General features: G+C 50.0%; 1 protein-coding gene across 11 annotated transcripts in view; it reads left to right on the top strand.

The window, feature by feature from the left end:
- The window catches only part of ABLIM1 (actin binding LIM protein 1), a 330,044-nt gene that overhangs the window by 173,362 nt on the left and 143,716 nt on the right, over positions 1-12,966 (top strand). For all 11 annotated transcript variants that reach the window (XM_069754375.1, XM_069754369.1, XM_069754366.1 and 8 more), the window contains exon 5: positions 9,642-9,768. In XM_069754375.1, the coding sequence (XP_069610476.1) occupies positions 9,642-9,768 (127 nt within the window). The remainder of the gene's footprint in view (positions 1-9,641; positions 9,769-12,966) is intronic.

Here is a 12,966-nt window from a genome sequence, read left to right as displayed (position 1 = left end):
GCTCCTCCCCTTCTCTTCTGTCTGTGGCCACTGTCATTCTGTGCAGCTGCTTCTCCCCTTCTCTGCTCTTTGGCTGTTCCTCCACTTTTCAGTGGCTCCGCCTCCTCTGATGATCCTCCCCCTTTCTGCAGCTTTTCCACTTCTCTGCTCTTTGGCTTCTCCATTTTTCTGTGGTTCCTCCCTTTCTCTGAGGCTCCTTATCTACCCAATGGCTCCTCCCTTTTCTGCAATCAGGCTGCTCCTTCTCTTTTCTGAGGCTCCTCCCCTTCCCCCACATACAGTATAGGACATTTGAGCTTTGAGTTGTAGTGCAGATTCCTTTCTGACAATCTGGTTAATATAGAGAGAATGCAACAACCACTGTTGCCAGGCAGCAGATCTATAGCAACCAAACTGAGCTCAGTCTATCAAAGTTCTACGACGCCCAGCAGGACGACACCCGGCAGGATGACACCCGGCAGGACGACACCCGGCAGGACGACTCCCTGCAGGACGACACCCGGCAGGATGACTCCCTGCAGGACGACGCCCGGCAGGACGACTCCCGGCAGGACGACACCCGGCAGGACGTCTCCCGGCAGGACGACTCCCTGCAGGACGACACCCGGCAGGACGACTCCCGGCAGGACGACACCCGGCAGGACGACACCCGGCAGGACGACACCCGGCAGGACGACACCCGGCAGGACGACTCCTGCAGGACGACACCCGGCAGGACGACCCCCTGCAGGACGACACCCGGCAGGACGACTCCCTGCAGGACGACTCCCTGCAGGACGACGCCCTGCAGGACGGCGCCCGGCAGGACGGCGCCCGGCAGGACGACACCCTGCAGGACGACACCCTGCAGGACGACACCCTGCAGGACGACACCCTGCAGGACGACACCCGGCAGGACGACACCCGGCTGGACGACTCCCTGCAGGACGACACCCGGCAGGACGACTCCCTGCAGGATGACACCCGGCAGGACGACTCCCTGCAGGACGACACTCGGCAGGACGACACCCGACAGGACGACACCCGGCAGGACGACTCCTGGCAGGACGACTCACCGTCAGGACGACTCCCGGCAGGACGACTTCCGGCAGGACGACTCACCGGCAGGAAGACACCCGGCTGGACAACACCCGGCTGGACAACACCCGGCCGGACAACACCCGGCAGGACTTCGTTATATGACTTTTACCCGTGCAGCCAAATGATTCAGATTTGAAAGAACCCCTTTAAGTCGCCCTTACCTGCTGCGAGCTCTGGATGCTCCTTGTCTTTGTGCTGACAATATCCAGGTGACTGTTGCTTTCGGGGATGAGCGGTGTCAGGTGTCGGCCTCAGTAATGGCGGCAGCGGCGTTCATCGTGTGTAAAATATTCCCAGGAGTCGCCACACATGAGTGCGCCATGAAAACCTGTGACATTTCCAGCGTTCGCACTCTGGGGCACATTGTGTGGATTATGGCTACAAAACTGCTCACATGTGGGGTCAACCGCGGGGGTCACAGAACTATGGGGGGGGCACAAACCTCTGATGTCACAGAGCCATGTATTACCGCTCCCCCAGCCGCAGACCTAGTCACTGACATCCCCCACCCCCTCAATATAGGCAGATTCCATGAATTGTGCTGGATCACTGGTGGTGAGCATATGAGCAGCGGCTCCAGCATACGCGCACAACACTCCAGGACGAATAAACCAGAGGAAGCTGCTGCCCCCAAACACCAACCCAAATTTAGATGAAGGGCCCCATCTTCAACACATCCCATAAATATATAGTTGCATATGAATAAATCCAAACAATGGAGGCAGCACACCATTCTCAGTGAAAAGAGGAACTACTTTTATTAGCCCATCTTGTCAACGTTTCGGTTCATAAAGATGTGAAGCTTCAGAGGCCGGCGCCTGCGCAAGGCAGGAATCTGCTCTGCCCTCAACAGAGCAGATCAGTACAGAGAGGCCTGGTGCCTTCGCACTGCAGGAATCTTCTCTGCCCTCAACAGAGCAGATCAGTACAGAGAGGCCCGGCGCCTGCACACTGCAAGAATCTGCTCTGCCCTCAACAGAGAAGATAAGTACAGAGAGGCCTGGCGCCTGCGCACTGCAGGAATCAGCTCTGCCCTCAACAGAGCAGATCAATAGAGAGAAGCCCGGTGCCTGCGCTCTGCAGGAATCTGCTCTGCCCTCAACAGAGCAGATCAGTACAGAGAGGCCTGGCGCCTTCGCACTGCAGGAATCTGCTCTGCCCTCAACAGAGCAGATCAGTACAGAGAGGCCCGGCACCTGCGCACTGCAGGAATCTGCTATACCCTCAACAGAGCAGATCAGTACAGAGAGGCCGGCGCCTGCGCTCTGCAGGAATCTGCTCTACCGTCAACAGAGCAGATCAGTGCAGAGAGGCCGGCGCCTGCACACTGCAGGATTCTGCTCTGCCCTCAGCAGAACAGATCAGTACAGAGAGGCCTGGCGCCTGCGCACTGTAGGAATCTGCCCTGCCATCAACAGAGCAGATCAGTACAGAGATGCCCGGCGCCTGCGCAGCAGAATCTGCTCTGCCCTCAACAGAGCAGATCAGTGCAGAGAGGGCCTGCGCACTGCAGGAATCTGCTCTGCCCTCAACAGAGCAGATCAGAACAGAGAGGCCCGGTGCCTGCACTCTGCAGGAATCTGCTCTAACGTCAACAGAGCAAATCAGTACAGAGAGGCCCGACACCTGCGCACTACAGGAATCTGCTCTGCCCTCAACAGAGCAGATCAATACAGAGAGGCCCGGCGCCTGCGCACTGCAGGAATCTGCTCTACCGTCAACAGAGCAGATCAGTACAGAGAGGCCCAGCGCCTGCGCACTGCAAGAATCTGCTCTGCCCTCAACAGAGAAGATCAGTACAGAGAGGCCTGGCGCCTGCGCACTGCAGGAATCTGCTCTGCCCACAACAGAGCAGACCAATAGAGAGAAGCCCGGTTCCTGCGCACTGCAAGATTCTGCTCTGCCCTCAACAGAGAAGCTCAGTACAGAGAGGCCTGGCGCCTGCGCTCTGCAGGAATCTGCTCTGCCCTCAACAGAGCAGATCAGTACAGAGAGGCCCGACGACTGCGCACTGCGGGAATCTGTTCTACCGTCAACAGAGAAGATCAGAACAGAGAGGCCCGGCGCCTGCGCACTGCAGGAATCTGCTCTGCCCTCAACAGAGCAGATCAGTACAGAGAGGCCCGGCGCCTGCGCTCTGCAAGAATCTGCTCTACCGTCAACAGAGCAGATCAGTACAGAGAGGCCTGGCGCCTGCGCACTGCCAGAATCTGCTCTGCCCTCAACAGAGCAGATCAGTACAGAGAGGCCCGACGACTGCGCACTGCGGGAATCTGTTCTACCGTCAACAGAGAAGATCAGAACAGAGAGGCCCGGCGCCTGCGCACTGCAGGAATCTGCTCTGCCCTCAACAGAGCAGATCAGTACAGAGAGGCCCGGCGCCTGCGCTCTGCAAGAATCTGCTCTACCGTCAACAGAGCAGATCAGTACAGAGAGGCCTGGCGCCTGCGCACTGCCAGAATCTGCTCTGCCCTCAACAGAGCAGATCAGTACAGAGAGGCCCGACGACTGCGCACTGCGGGAATCTGTTCTACCGTCAACAGAGAAGATCAGAACAGAGAGGCCCGGCGCCTGCGCACTGCAGGAATCTGCTCTGCCCTCAACAGAGCAGATCAGTACAGAGAGGCCCGGCGCCTGCGCTCTGCAAGAATCTGCTCTACCGTCAACAGAGCAGATCAGTACAGAGAGGCCTGGCGCCTGCGCACTGCCAGAATCTGCTCTGCCCTCAACAGAGCAGATCAGTACAGAGAGGCCCGGCGCCTGCGCACTGCAGGAATCTGCTCTGCCCTCAACAGAGCAGATCTGTACAGAGAGGCCCGGCGCCTTCGCCCTGCAGGAATCTGCTCTACCGTCAACAGAGCAGATCAGTACAGAGAGGCCCGGCGCCTGCGCCCTGCAGGAAGCTGCTCTGCCCTCAACTGAGCAGATCAGTATGCCTGCGCCGGAGCGCAGTGCTGAGGAGAGATGAAGCAAGCAGGAGGGCGGCATCGTAAGAAGATGGGAGGCGTCGGACCAGGACCTGTGACACCCATTGGACCGGACCGCCCCACAAGTGAGTATAATAAGACGTGTTTTTCTTCTCTCTCGGGTCGGATCAGGGGCTTATCAACAGCCCGCCATCTTATTCGGCCGAACCTAGTGACAGGTGCCCTTTAAATCTGTGTCACCTTGCTGCTGAGATGTGGACAGAGGGGCTTTGCAGCTGAGTGACAACCAATATACTCACCAAAAAACCTATTGTGGTCGTCACCCAACTTTCCCAGACCCTGAATGGTGAATCCTTGTAGGGTCTGATGAAACAAGATAACTATCCCAAATGTCCAAAACTATTGGAATTATTTATCCCAACAGATTCAGTGCACAAATTCACATGACCACCTTCCGTGCAGGATCCAGATCCATGCAACGCCACCGCCTGCTGGGTGTCACCTGTCACTGATCCCCCATCTGCTACAGGAGAACAACGCTGACTCCTGGTGGAATTGTTCTGTCACTACCACTGGCAGGATCTCTCCTACACTCATGGAGAGCAGCGCTGCCTCCTGCTGGATGTGACCTGTTACTGAAAAGTAGTGCTGCTTCCTGCTGGACGTGACCTGTTACTACCACTGGCAGGATCCCTCCCCCATCTGCTCCTGGAGGGCAGCGCTGCCTCCTGCTGGATGTGACCAGTTACTACCACTGGCAGGATACCCCCCCCCCCCCCCGTCTGCCTCCTGCTGGACTTGTGTGTGTTATTCTTGGAAAAGGCTGATGGAGATCTTAAGGCCGGCGTCACACTTGTGTGTGCAATGTGAGGGACTTGTGCGAGTGTGACCCCGGCCTAAGTATGACCTGTGGGGTTGGCACCCTCCACACCGCACCCTACACCAAAAAAATGGAATACATTTTTTTGGTGTAGGGAAAAGCGAAGTCTCCCTAAGCTAGAAGATCGTTGGGTACAGCCGGGACCAGCTGCTTGGAAAGTATCACCAAACCGCGCGCCGTAAGGCCTGTAGGACATTATTGCAAGAGAGCTTGGCTGAGTAGATTACACAAGAAGGAAAGCACACAGCAAGTCAGCAGGATCTAGGAGCAACATGGCAGATGTGACAACCTACATGGTGAGCTGCAGCATGTGCTATATGTTCACAGACCGACCAGAAGAATCAAATTTCACCTGTCAGAAGTGTAGACTAGTGGCCCTTTTAGAAGAAAAGGTGCGGGGTCTGGAAGAAAGAATAGCAACTTTGAAACTCATCAAAGAGAATGAAGACTTTCTAGACAGAACAGAAGCATCTCTACTGGTCACAGAAGGTGAAAAAAGTGTCAGAGAACCTCCAAAAGCAGATGAGTGGAAGCATGTGACCAAAAGAAGCAAGAAGACCATGGAGAAATCACCAACCACACAACTGAAGAACCGATATCAAATCTTTGTAGAGGATGAAGATGGCACACCTAAGGATGAAGCAATACCAGCAAGCAAAAAAGAAAAGGGCACACAAGTGACAGCAAAAAGTACAGCCAAGAAGCAACGAAGAGTGGTGGTGGTGGGAGACTCACTACTGAGAGGCACCGAAGCAGCCATCTGCAGACCGGACATAACTGCAAGAGAAGTATGCTGCCTTCCAGGTGCGATGATCAAGGATGTGACCGATAGGATACCAAAGCTCTTCAGCTCCAAGGACATCCACCCATTTCTTCTGATACATGTTGGCACCAATGACACGGCAAGGAAGGACCTACCGACAATCTGCAAAGACTTTGAAGAGTTGGGGAAGAAAGTAAAGGAACTGGATGCACAGGTAGTTTTTTCTTCTATCCTTCCAGTAGACGGGCATGGCACCAGGAGATGGAACAGGATCCTTGATGCAAACAACTGGCTAAGACGATGGTGCAGACAACAAGGATTCGGATTCCTGGACCACGGTGTGAATTACTTGTACGATGGACTCCTCGCCAGAGACGGACTACACCTCAACAAACCTGGGAAACACACATTCGCCAGAAGACTCGCTACACTCATCAGGAGGGCGTTAAACTAGAAGAAGAGGGGACGGGAAGAAAAACATTAGACTTGAACAAAGAAGACCCAGGAAAACATACTCAGATGGGAGGTAAGAACATTTCTAAAGCAATCCACAGCGAGGAGATTGGAACAAAACAAAATCCTCTAAACTGCATGCTCGCAAACGCCAGAAGCCTGACAAACAAGATGGAAGAACTAGAAGCAGAAATATCTACAGGTAACTTTGACATAGTGGGAATAACCGAGACATGGTTAGATGAAAGCTATGACTGGGCAGTTAACTTACAGGGTTACAGTCTGTTTAGAAAGGATCGTAAAAATCGGAGAGGAGGAGGGGTTTGTCTCTATGTAAAGTCTTGTCTAAAGTCCACTTTAAGGGAGGATATTAGCGAAGGAAATGAGGATGTCGAGTCCATATGGGTCGAAATTCATGGAGGGAAAAATGGTAACAAAATTCTCATTGGGGTCTGTTACAAACCCCCAAATATAACAGAAACCATGGAAAGTCTACTTCTAAAGCAGATAGATGAAGCTGCAACCCATAATGAGGTCCTGGTTATGGGGGACTTTAACTACCCGGATATTAACTGGGAAACAGAAACCTGTGAAACCCATAAAGGCAACAGGTTTCTGCTAATAACCAAGAAAAATTATCTTTCACAATTGGTGCAGAATCCAACCAGAGGAGCAGCACTTTTAGACCTAATACTATCTAATAGACCTGACAGAATAACAAATCTGCAGGTGGTTGGGCATCTAGGAAATAGCGACCACAATATTGTACAGTTTCACCTGTCTTTCACTAGGGGGACTTGTCAGGGAGTCACAAAAACACTGAACTTTAGGAAGGCAAAGTTTGACCAGCTTAGAGATGCCCTTAATCTGGTAGACTGGGACAATATCCTCAGAAATAAGAATACAGATAATAAATGGGAAATGTTTAAGAACATCCTAAATAGGCAGTGTAAGCGGTTTATACCTTGTGGGAATAAAAGGACTAGAAATAGGAAAAACCCAATGTGGCTAAACAAAGAAGTAAGACAGGCAATTAACAGTAAAAAGAAAGCATTTGCACTACTAAAGCAGGATGGCACCATTGAAGCTCTAAAAAACTATAGGGAGAAAAATACTTTATCTAAAAACCTAATTAAAGCTGCCAAAAAGGAAACAGAGAAGCACATTGCTAAGGAGAGTAAAACTAATCCCAAACTGTTCTTCAACTATATCAATAGTAAAAGAATAAAAACTGAAAATGTAGGCCCCTTAAAAAATAGTGAGGAAAGAATGGTTGTAGATGACGAGGAAAAAGCTAACATATTAAACACCTTCTTCTCCACGGTATTCACGGTGGAAAATGAAATGCTAGGTGAAATCCCAAGAAACAATGAAAACCCTATATTAAGGGTCACCAATCTAACCCAAGAAGAGGTGCGAAATCGGCTAAATAAGATTAAAATAGATAAATCTCCGGGTCCGGATGGCATACACCCACGAGTACTAAGGGAACTAAGTAATGTAATAGATAAACCATTATTTCTTATTTTTAGGGACTCTATAGCGACAGGATCTGTTCCGCAGGACTGGCGCATAGCAAATGTGGTGCCAATATTCAAAAAGGGCTCTAAAAGTGAACCTGGAAATTATAGGCCAGTAAGTCTAACCTCTATTGTTGGTAAAATATTTGAAGGGTTTCTGAGGGATGTTATTCTGGATTATCTCAATGAGAATAACTGTGTAACTCCATATCAGCATGGGTTTATGAGAAATCGCTCCTGTCAAACCAATCTAATCAGTTTTTATGAAGAGGTAAGCTATAGGCTGGACCACGGTGAGTCATTGGACGTGGTATATCTCGATTTTTCCAAAGCGTTTGATACCGTGCCGCACAAGAGGTTGGTACACAAAATGAGAATGCTTGGTCTGGGGGAAAATGTGTGTAAATGGGTTAGTAACTGGCTTAGTGATAGAAAGCAGAGGGTGGTTATAAATGGTATAGTCTCTAACTGGGTCGCTGTGACCAGTGGGGTACCGCAGGGGTCAGTATTGGGACCTGTTCTCTTCAACATATTCATTAATGATCTGGTAGAAGGTTTACACAGTAAAATATCGATATTTGCAGATGATACAAAACTATGTAAAGCAGTTAATACAAGAGAAGATAGTATTCTGCTACAGATGGATCTGGATAAGTTGGAAACTTGGGCTGAAAGGTGGCAGATGAGGTTTAACAATGATAAATGTAAGGTTATACACATGGGAAGAGGGAATCAATATCACCATTACACACTGAACGGGAAACCACTGGGTAAATCTGACAGGGAGAAGGACTTGGGGATCCTAGTTAATGATAAACTTACCTGGAGCAGCCAGTGCCAGGCAGCAGCTGCCAAGGCAAACAGGATCATGGGGTGCTTTAAAAGAGGTCTGGATACACATGATGAGAGCATTATACTGCCTCTGTACAAATCCCTAGTTAGACCGCACATGGAGTACTGTGTCCAGTTTTGGGCACCGGTGCTCATGAAGGATATAATGGAACTAGAGAGAGTACAAAGGAGGGCAACAAAATTAATAAAGGGGATGGGAGAACTACAATACCCAGATAGATTAGCGAAATTAGGATTATTTAGTCTAGAAAAAAGACGACTGAGGGGCGATCTAATAACCATGTATAAGTATATAAGGGGACAATACAAATATCTCGCTGAGGATCTGTTTATACCAAGGAAGGTGACGGGCACAAGGGGGCATTCTTTGCGTCTGGAGGAGAGAAGGTTTTTCCACCAACATAGAAGAGGATTCTTTACTGTTAGGGCAGTGAGAATCTGGAATTGCTTGCCTGAGGAGGTGGTGATGGCGAACTCAGTCGAGGGGTTCAAGAGAGGCCTGGATGTCTTCCTGGAGCAGAACAATATTGTATCATACAATTATTAGGTTCTGTAGAAGGACGTAGATCTGGGGATTTATTATGATGGAATATAGGCTGAACTGGATGGACAAATGTCTTTTTTCGGCCTTACTAACTATGTTACTATGTTACTATGTTACATGATGAACGCGTCATATGTGCTCCAGAGCTGTAAAAATGGTGGAAAAAGAAAAATGTCGCTGACCTCAGATAATGGCGACATGAGCAGAGGAACTGTTTGTTTGTTTTTTTTTATGAAATGTTTTCAACTATAAAAATATAAAACCGTAAAGTGAACATGGTAGAAATAAAACCACAACCCAGCGGGGGTCGCGGGTCGGTCACCAGTTCACACTTGGATCTTTTCTCCCGGTTTCCAGTTCGCTGTTTGATTGCCGGAAAGATGTCAATCAGATCGAAATTGTCCGGCAAAAAATTGGGTCCTACGGCGGCGACCTGGACGGAGAAAGAAGGACCTTCTGCCTCAAGGAGAAAAGGAGGAAAAGGGCAAAAATGCTTAAAGGGTTAGAGTTGTTTAAAGGGGTCGTGCAATGTAAGAACAACATGGAGGAAAGCGGCCGTATGGTGATGTGTATGTGCACAGGGCGCGGTCTTTCCTGAGTCTTTCTCTCCGCTTGTTTGCAGGCTGCTCGGGCTGCGGCAGAGACATCAAGAACGGGCAAGCGCTGCTGGCTCTGGACAAACAGTGGCACCTGGGCTGCTTCAAGTGTAAATCCTGTGGCAAAGTCCTGACCGGGGAATATATCAGCAAGTAAGGAAGGAACCATCACCCCCATCATCTCCTCATCACTGCGTATAGAGACCACGCCCCTTATACTCCGGCCCCGCCCTATCACAGCTGACAATCTGCATGTATACATGTGAGAGGTTATGAGCCCCGCCCCCTGTGATGACATCACTGATATAATGATGAGACCACACCCCTTATACTCCAGCCCCGCCCCTCATCACCGCTGACAACCTGCCTGTATACATGTGAGAGGTTATCAGCCCCGCCCCCGGTGATGACATCACTGATATAATGATGAGACCACACCCCTTATACTCCAGCCCCGCCCTCATCACCGCTGACAACCTGCATGTATACATGTGAAAGGTTATCAGCCCCGCCCCCGGTGATGACATCACTGATATAATGATGAGATCTGTTGTGAAAGGCAATTCAGAATCACAATGGACATGGAGGTCAGAGCACATACAGTGAACTGACAATAACCCAAAATAATAGAACGAGCTCTGAGACGTGGGAACTCTGCAGACCGCAATCCCTAAGCCTATCAAACCACACTAAAGGTAGCCGTGGAGCGCTCCTGACCAGAACCTAGGCGCCTCGTCACAGCCTGAGAAACTAGCTAATCCTGAAGATAGAAAAATAAGCCTACCCTGCCTCAGAGAAATTCCCCAAAGGAAAAGGCAGCCCCCCACATATGACTGTGAGTAAGATGAAAACACAAACATAGAGATGAAACAGATTTAGCAAAGTGAGGCCCGACTAGCTGAACAGAACGAGGATAGGGAAGATAACTTTGCGGTCAGCACAAAAACCTATAAAAAACCACGCAGAAGGGACAAAAAGACCCTCCGTACCGACTAACGGTACGGAGGTGGTCCCTCTGCGTCTCAGAGCTTCCAGCAGGCGAGAAAAACCAATAAAGCAAGCTGGACAGAAAAATAGCAACAAAATAACATAAGCAAAACTTAGCTTTGCAGAGCAGCAGGCCACAGGAATGATCCAGGGAAAAAACAAGTCCCACACTGAAACATTGACAGGAAGCATAGATCAAAGCATCAGGTGGAGTTAAGTAGAGAAGAAGCTAACGAGCTCACCAGATCACCTGAGGGAGGAAACTCAGAAGCTGCAGTACCACTTTCCTCCACAAACGGAAGATCCCAGAGAGAATCAGCCGAAGTACCACTTGTGACCACAGGAGTGAACTCTGCCACAGAATTCACAACAGTACCCCCCCCTTGAGGAGGGGTCACCGAACCCTCAACAGAGCCCCCAGGCCGACCAGGATGAGCCACATGAAAGGCACGAACAAGATCGGGAGCATGGACATCAGAGGCAAAAACCCAGGAATTATCCTCCTGAGCATAACCCTTCCATTTAACCAGATACTGGAGTTTCCGTCTTGAAACACGAGAATCCAAAATCTTCTCCACAATATACTCCAATTCCCCCTCCACCAAAACCGGGGCAGGAGGCTCAACAGATGGAACCATAGGTGCCACGTATCTCCGCAACAATGACCTATGGAATACGTTATGTATGGAAAAAGAATCTGGAAGGGTCAGACGAAAAGACACAGGATTAAGAACCTCAGAAATCCTATACGGACCAATAAAACGAGGTTTAAACTTAGGAGAGGAAACCTTCATAGGAATATGACGAGAAGATAACCAAACCAGATCCCCAACACGAAGTCGGGGACCCACACGGCGTCTGCGATTAGCGAAACGTTGAGCCTTCTCCTGGGACAAGGTCAAATTGTCCACTACCTGAGTCCAAATCTGCTGCAACCTGTCCACCACAGTATCCACACCAGGACAGTCCGAAGACTCAACCTGTCCAGAAGAGAAACGAGGATGGAACCCAGAATTGCAGAAAAACGGTGAAACCAAGGTAGCCGAGCTGGCCCGATTATTAAGGGCGAACTCAGCCAAAGGCAAAAAGGACACCCAGTCATCCTGATCAGCAGAAACAAAGCACCTCAGATATGTTTCCAAGGTCTGATTGGTTCGCTCGGTCTGGCCATTAGTCTGAGGATGGAAAGCCGAGGAAAAAGACAAGTCAATGCCCATCCTACCACAAAAGGCTCGCCAAAACCTCGAAACAAACTGGGAACCTCTGTCAGAAACAATATTCTCTGGAATGCCATGCAAACGAACCACATGCTGGAAGAACAAAGGCACCAAATCAGAGGAGGAAGGCAATTTAGACAAGGGTACCAGATGGACTATCTTAGAAAAGCGATCACAGACCACCCAAATGACTGACATCTTTTGAGAAACGGGAAGGTCAGAAATAAAATCCATAGAGATATGTGTCCAAGGCCTCTTTGGGACCGGCAAGGGCAAAAGCAACCCACTGGCACGAGAACAGCAGGGCTTAGCCCGAGCACAAATCCCACAGGACTGCACAAAAGCACGCACATCCCGCGACAGAGAGGGCCACCAAAAGGATCTAGCCACTAACTCTCTGGTACCAAAGATTCCAGGATGACCAGCCAACACCGAACAATGAACCTCAGAGATAACTCTATTCGTCCACCTATCAGGGACAAACAGTTTCTCCGCTGGGCAACGATCAGGTTTATTAGCCTGAAATTTTTGCAGCACCCGCCGCAAATCAGGGGAGATGGCAGACACAATTACTCCTTCCTTGAGGATACCCGCCGGCTCAGATAAACCCGGAGAGTCGGGTACAAAACTCCGAGACAGAGCATCCGCCTTCACATTTTTAGAGCCCGGAAGGTACGAAATCACAAAGTCAAAACGGGCAAAAAACAACGACCAACGAGCTTGTCTAGGATTCAAGCGCTTGGCAGACTCGAGATAAGTCAAGTTCTTATGATCAGTCAATACCACCAAGCGATGCTTAGCTCCTTCAAGCCAATGACGCCACTCCTCGAATGCCCACTTCATGGCCAGCAACTCTCGGTTGCCCACATCATAATTACGCTCAGCAGGCGAAAACTTCCTGGAAAAGAAAGCGCATGGTTTCATCACTGAGCAACCAGAACCTCTCTGCGACAAAACAGCCCCTGCTCCAATCTCAGAAGCATCAACCTCGACCTGGAACGGAAGAGAAACATCTGGTTGACACAACACAGGGGCAGAAGAAAAACGACGCTTCAACTCCTGAAAAGCTTCCACAGCAGCAGAAGACCAATTGACCACATCAGCACCCTTCTTGGTCAAATCGGTCAATGGTTTAGCAATACTAGAA

The sequence above is a fragment of the Ranitomeya imitator genome, chromosome 2, assembly GCF_032444005.1.
Source record: "Ranitomeya imitator isolate aRanImi1 chromosome 2, aRanImi1.pri, whole genome shotgun sequence".
Taxonomy (NCBI): domain Eukaryota; kingdom Metazoa; phylum Chordata; class Amphibia; order Anura; family Dendrobatidae; genus Ranitomeya; species Ranitomeya imitator.
The sequence above is the reverse complement of the archived record's forward strand: the minus strand, read 5'-3'. Positions and strand labels throughout refer to the sequence as shown.